General features: G+C 60.2%; 1 protein-coding gene across 2 annotated transcripts; it reads right to left on the bottom strand.

Moving 5' to 3' along the window:
- Nucleotides 1–1,485: 1,485 nt before the first annotated feature.
- On the bottom strand, nt 1,486–3,509 carry OTOS (otospiralin). Of its 2 annotated transcripts, none has more exons than XM_019628640.1 (4): nt 3,451–3,509; nt 2,584–2,687; nt 2,431–2,457; nt 1,486–1,766 (listed from the first exon to the last, which is right to left on the bottom strand). In XM_019628640.1, the coding sequence occupies exons 2-4, from the start codon at nt 2,654–2,656 to the stop codon at nt 1,582–1,584; spliced, it is 285 nt and encodes a 94-aa protein (XP_019484185.1). In that variant the 5' UTR covers nt 2,657–2,687; nt 3,451–3,509; the 3' UTR covers nt 1,486–1,581. The 2 variants fall into 2 exon arrangements, with proteins under 2 accessions (XP_019484185.1, XP_019484177.1); XM_019628632.1 differs by lacking the exon at nt 3,451–3,509 and adding an exon at nt 2,942–3,049.
- Between the last annotated feature and the right edge of the window lie 3,122 nt (nt 3,510–6,631).

Consider the following 6,631-nt stretch of genomic DNA (forward strand, 5'->3'; position numbering starts at 1 on the left):
CACACACACACACACACACACACACACACACACATATCAATACCAGGGAAATCCTGCTGTCAAGAGCGCCTTTTCTCTGATTTGTTTGGTTGAGAACCAATTGTCTCCAGTAGGAACTCACGAGCAATCCTCATGTCCAGCTGTTACACGAATCAGGAATTTTTTTTCAAAAAATGCAGCTAATTTACAGAAACCAAATTCAAACTAGCTCAAGGGAAGGAAAGAAAGAGACAAAGAATGTATGGACTTCCCCAAAACGATTGGCTAGATCAACGGTCTTCTTCTTGAGAATTTAACCGGGGGCACAGGGAGAGAACCCACAGGAGATGACGAGGTGGAGGTGAGAGTGCAGGCAGCCTGTGGTTGGCTGGGGCAAGTGGGGTGGCCACAGGCGGCACCCAGGCCTGCTGCTCTGGGCACTGCAGCCACCTCCCCCTTTCCAGGGCCCTCAGAGCCCTGCTGCGGTCTGTGCCTGCGTCCCAGGAAGAACCCCCCCCTATTGTTGCTTTGAGAGTCCTCGCAGGTACGTCCCCTACTGCTTGAGATAACTTCAGTCTTGCTCTGAGCAGCCGAAATGGCCTCACTTATCTTAAAGGACTGCCTACCAAACCTCCCGGACGGCACACAGGACTAGACCCAGCTCCATCACCCACTTCCTCCCGGAGAGAAAGTGTAACACACAAGTTTCACAAAGCCCTACATACTTCTTATTATGTGTGACAGTTTCTACAGTTTGACGCTAGTACAAATACCAGTATCTATAGTTAAATACACCATACTTTCTATTATTTTATTTGAACAGAAAATCTGATTGCAGCCCATTAGGTTTCTCCGTCTGACGGGGTGTGCCCCCCAGGGCCTCCGGCCGGCACGCTTGCCTGTGAGGGCTCGCCACCTGACTGCAGGTGCTCCCACAGGGGAGTCTGGTCCCTGAGACGCCGTCCACGCTCCCTGCCCACCCTACCTCCCGCTCCGAAGAGCACACGGCAGGCAGACTGCGTGTGTCCAGGCCCCTGACCCTTCCTCACAGATGCAGCCCCTGCTGCCTGGTGCAAACTGCCCTCAGGAGGGTGCTGAGTGTGAGGGGTGCCTGCCCAGGCAGGGCCTCCAGCCCGGCATGGCCGCGGCAGGTCTGGCTGCTGCCTAGCTTGGTGGCTAAGGGCAGGGGCTCTGGGGTGAAGCTGCCTGGATGGGACCTGGGTTCCGTCAACAACTCAGCCAGTTACCTGGTGTCTCTGCCTCAGTTCCCCCACCTGCACCCCAGGGGCCCTGCAGCACCGCTCCTAGGGTCATGGTGAGGATGAGAAGACAGTGACACAGGGCAGCAGGTCCTGAGCCACAGCTGCTGCATCTTCTGTAGACAGAAGCTGCCCACGCTTACCAAAGAAGCGCTCGCTAATGGCCAAAGGAGCAGGTTCCCGTGTCGAATGAGGAGGAAAATGAGTCCTGGGTAGACCTGTCTCTTGAAAGAAAACCACCAGCGTGTGCTGTGCATTTTAAGTCAGGAGTTTATTGAACTGAGGCCAGGCCCATGTCCCCGCAGAATCCCTGCCTGCCCGAGGGCACCAGGCTGGGCACCTCTCAGTCATCCTGATACGGGACGTGGAAGCCCAGGGTGGTCCCCAGGGGGAAGTGAGCGAAGAAGGTGCGGGCCAGTTCCTCGATCTGGGGGTAGGCCCCCAGCGTCTGGAAGTACTGCACGTAGTTCCAGAAGTCAGAGGTGGAGAAGGGCCAGTAGGGCATGGCCGGCAGCTCAGCATAGGGGTCTGAAAGACACGACGGCCGGCCTCAGGGCTGTGCCACTCGTCCTGCCCCCCGGCCACCCCCACGGAGGCCTCAGGCAGGTGGAGGTGCTCAGCAGAGCCAGTGCAGTGAGGGACCCTCTCAGCTGGGAGTGCAGCCTGGGTCGTCCCGCGTCCTCCCAGGAAGCACCCTAGAGCCTGGCCATCAGAGGAGCTGATGGGGGATGACGCAGGCCCTGCCCCTCGGACCCTTGGAGTAGGGGACAAAGGGGGGAGAGGAGCAGGTGCAGGAAGTCTGGCCTCTGTCCCGGAGACACTGAGCAGGGAGGGAATGCTGTGGTGGGGACGTGGGGGCGTCCTAGTGGGGTTTCCAAGAATACCACCCCCCCGCCCCCCGCCCTGGAGCCCATATGTTACTACACCGAGCTAGGACTCTGGGTCTGAGGGTGGGAGTGGCAGTGTCCTCAGGGGCTCGGAGGGTCCCAGCACCATGCAGAGCCCTGGCTCCCTCCTGCCTGTGTCCCCCGAGGCCGGGAGGGCCGGGCCTGGGAAAGAGGCTCCAGCCGCTCTGCCCGCACAGCTGGGCCTGGAACTGACCCAGGGGTCCCCTGCATCTGCTCCCACCCAGCCCCTTGCCGTCCTCCACCCCCCACGAGACAAGACAAGAAATGGGAGGAAGATGCCATACCTCCCTCGTCCTGCACAGGCTTGGCCCCTGCAAAGGAAGAGGAGAGCAGTCACCCAGGAGAACCCCAGGACGGCCTCTCCACACGTCCGCAGCCCCGGTGGCACGGGGGCGACGAGCAGAGGGGAGCGGGCAGGAGGACGGGGAGCCGCTCACCCGCCAGGGGCACCAGCAGCAGGCAGAGGGTCACCCCGGGCAGCACGCAGGTCTTCATCTTCCTCAGGCACATCCCCACTGACCGCTGACTGGCTCAGGTCCACCTGCAGCGGGAGGAACCCCGAGGGTGAGACCACCCACCCATCAGGGCGCCACCTTCTTCCCGCCACCCGCAAAGTGGACAACTCCTGGGAAAACAGCTCTGGTGCAAAGACAAGCTCATAGTGTTTTCATAGCGGTTTCAATTTCAGTGGCTTCCAAGTATTATTCTGAGGCTAAACCCTGCGTTGCTCTGGCTGTATTTAATTTCAACAATTTAAGAAAACGCACCCCCATCTGCTGCCCTCCCCGAGGTTACCTCGCCACCCTGCTCTGCTCCCGTCTCAGCCTCAGCCTCACAGCCCGATGGGCATCTGCTGCCAGCACACAGGATCCCCTTTATAAACGCCAGGACAAGGACAGACGTCACCTACGGGAACCATCAAACAGCATTTCATCCCCCGCCAGAGCGGAACTGCACGAGTCCACGTTTGGGAATCTGATCCAAAGATCAAATTGGGAGACAAACATCTTTCTCAGGCCACTTCTAAGATTTGTAAGACTGAGTTCAACACTAGGACTCGAAATAAACCCGTTTCCTCTGCCCCAGGAGAGAAAAACAGTCTAAGTCTGATATTGAGGCTGAGACCCCCTCACAGGGACCGGGCAATCACAGAGCTGCCCTGGGCCAGACAGGTGGGACGGGACCTCGGGGAGCTCCTGGCAGCCCCCGAAAGTGCCCCGGCCAACGACTCGGCTGAGCAGTCGTAGGCAGGAAGTGTGGGTGTTCAGCCCGACTGCATCTCAGATCGGAGCCTTCCTGCTTACAGCACAGTGAGCGAGTCTGTCTGTTGTAGGCAAGGCAGCTCTTCCACGTCCCCAGGACACCACCGGAGACACCAAGGGTCTCTGTGCGTCAGGCCGCTCTGATTACGCCCATGACAGGAGCCACGCCCCATGGCCCTGCCCCGAGGGGTCCCGCCACTCATGAACCCAGGGCCACGTCCAGGGCAGCAGTCCCCAGGGTTAGTGTGGTCACCACAGGGAGCGTTAAGGCTGCAGGGACCTCATCCACATGCTCCTCACGGCCGCGGTACACAGCTCTCAGGGGACAGATCCATCCAGCACACACCCCGGGCGCCCCGAACTTCTGGGCACCTGATCCTTCCAGGGACACGTTCTGGCCCTCAGCCTCCTTCTGTGTCGGCAGCTTTCACGCAAACAGGTGAGGCCACTCCCTGTCGCCCAGTGAGCCCAGGATCTCTGCTGAGTGGCCCAGGCCAATCCTTCGGGCCAATCCAGAATTACATCACCTGTACCTCAGGCCACCCCGTGTCTGCTCCCTGTGCTTCTGCTGACACAAATGAACACATGTGGTGCCTCCTGGGGTCACACCTAAACTTCAGGGTCAGGTCATAGGTGTGGGAGCGGAGGCACGGTGTTCTTGGTCCCGAAGGAGCCAGCAGCCCCTCGCCAGACGGGTACCGCGGAGGACACCGGACTGTCCTCAGGCGAGGGTGGATGAACCCCCCAGACCAGGAGGAAGGACGGCTTCTCTTGGCAAAGGAGGCTTAGCAGAATTTAGGGGTTTGGGTCCCCAGCTTCAGTTCAGCTGAAGTTGTCAGCCTTGGGGTGCTGCCCCCTGCTAGACTGAGCTTTGGGCTTTATTTTCAGAAGTCTGGATCCTGTGCCTAACAGGAATAATGAATTCTCTTAAGGCAGTTGTGTCGGTCTCCAAGACCCCCCAGGCTCACCAGGAGGACTCCCAGGACGTACAGCTGGGATTCATGACAGAAACGGAGCGAAGCGCATGTGAGGGGAGAGGCTCAGGGGAGAAGCCGGGGACGGAGAGGGAGCTCCCAGAGCCCCCTCCCTGGGGAGCCACACGGGACACGCTAATTCCCTGCCACCAGTCATGACGACACACATGAGGACTGGGAAAGCCCGTTAGAGACACAGCGCCCAGCGTTACTGGGGCTGCTCAGGGCACCCCTGCCTGGGGCAGATTCCAGGCTCCTGCGGGGGCGTGGGGAGGGGCCGGGGACCCTCTGGAGTCCGAGTTCCCGGATGCCAGCCGAAGGCCACCTGGCAGGCGGGCCTGCTGCTCGGCCCTTTCCTGCACAGCATAGAAGTTTCCGGCTCCTTATCTGCCCCCTGGGCTGGGAATTTTAAACTCTGAGCTCAATCGTTTTCTTTCCCCAAATTCCCCAGCTCATCTAGAAGCTGCCAATCAACCCCACAGTCCTCACCGGATTTCCACTAAGTGGGCCGGTGCCCCTTTACCACTGTGAATGGCTCCATTAATGTCAAGCCAGAGAACCCCACCTAAAGGCCCCCACCTGGAGGTCCACTCCTCTGCCCCCTAGAGGGGACCCCTATGCCCCCTCCCCCAACAGCCTTCCCGGAATGCGCCGGCTGAGTCTGCACACACAGCCTTGTATTGTTCTTGTTCAGTGGGGTCCCTAGAGCCTGTTGAAATGCAGGTTCTGATTCAGCAGGTTGGGGGGAGCCTGGGACTCTGCATTCGTAATGAGCTCCCAGGAGATGCCTGGGCTGCTGGCCCCCAGAGCACACGTAGGGTATCGAGACACAGGGAGGTTCTCAACCTGGGCAGTGCCAGAATCACCTAGGGGACATGTTAGACTGCAGGGTCCTGGGCTGCACCCTTCAGACCACTGAGTCAAGAGCCCAGGGTGGGCCTGGGACTCTGTGTTTCTGTCACGTTACCAGCAGTGCTGAGCAGGTCCAGGGCCAGACTCTGAGAGCCACTGTGTAAAGCAGAGGTTCTTAACCCTGGCTGCACATCAGGACCACCTGCAGAGGTCTTACACAACGGGGATTCCCAGCCCCGAGTCTCCGAAGGTGGGATTCTAATGCAGTGGGTCTGGAATGGGGCCCAGGCTGGTGTTTGTGAAATCTCCCAGGTGATTCTGCTGTGAAGCCTGGTTGACTACCCCTGCCGCGGCGGCGGGTCCCCTTACCTGCTCCCCCAGCCCCTGCCCTGCACAGGACCCTCCCTGTGGATGCATTGGAGGCCTCTGAAGGTCCCACCTGCGTGGGGTGAGGAGAAACTCTGGTTGCACAAAACGGGTCTTGGTGGACAAGCTGACAGAGGCCTCCCTGCCTGCCTCCCTCCTGCGCTAACTGGGCAGAGAGAGGGGTGAGCGTCGGGGCTCTGCCAGCATGTGAGGAGGGAGCGAGTCAGGGCAGCTGGCCTGGGGCCCTTCCGTCCTCTACGTCTTCACCCAGACCAGGTGAGGCCCGGGGCACGACCTGCCCAGCCCACACGGCCGATGTTCCCTTTAGGAGGTCTCTGGGCGCCCCCTGCCACCCGGCTTGGGAACACCAAGCGTGGCCTCTTGCTGAGGTCACTGAGAATCTGCGCTCCTGAGGGTGAGCGCCCCCTGCCTCGATCTCCTGATTACAGTCCTTGCAACTGTCTCAAAGCAGGCCAGACCCTTGTTCATTAAGTCCTGAAGCCACAGGTCCTCCTGGACACAGGCTCCCCTCCTGAGTGTTCCTCCTGCCTGACGCTTCCCACGGCTGGAGGCCGTGTCCCCTCTGGCCAGCCCGGATGTGCCCGCCGCTTCAGTGCTGGGGGGCCTCGCTTGCTGCCCCTCCCTGAGCCCAGCAACTTCACTTCCTCTGGAGACTTCGCCACCTCCCAGTTCCATCTCACGTCCTCAGTCCTAGCAGGTGACACTGCCCTTCTACGTGGCTATGTCATCTGTGCACTTCCTTCCCGAGCCCGTGGCCCCTGGAAAGTCTGCGAGTGTCCCAGGTCTGAAACAGCTCCTGGCAGCAGGTGGGAGGGCTGCGTGAGAGCACTGATGGATTGAACTCATGGGTCGGGTCAGTGCTGCGCCCGGGTTCACCCAGTCAGTGTGACAGCCGAGTCCTCAGGCCGCTCACACAGCTGTCGCTGGGTGTCCGGGCCAGTGCCTGGCTCTGCTGTCCTCGAAAAAACCTGGGACCCACCCAGGTGCCCTTGAGAAGCGCCTGCCCCCTG

Source organism: Hipposideros armiger, unplaced genomic scaffold, assembly GCF_001890085.2.
Source record: "Hipposideros armiger isolate ML-2016 unplaced genomic scaffold, ASM189008v1 scaffold_17, whole genome shotgun sequence".
NCBI lineage: Eukaryota > Metazoa > Chordata > Mammalia > Chiroptera > Hipposideridae > Hipposideros > Hipposideros armiger.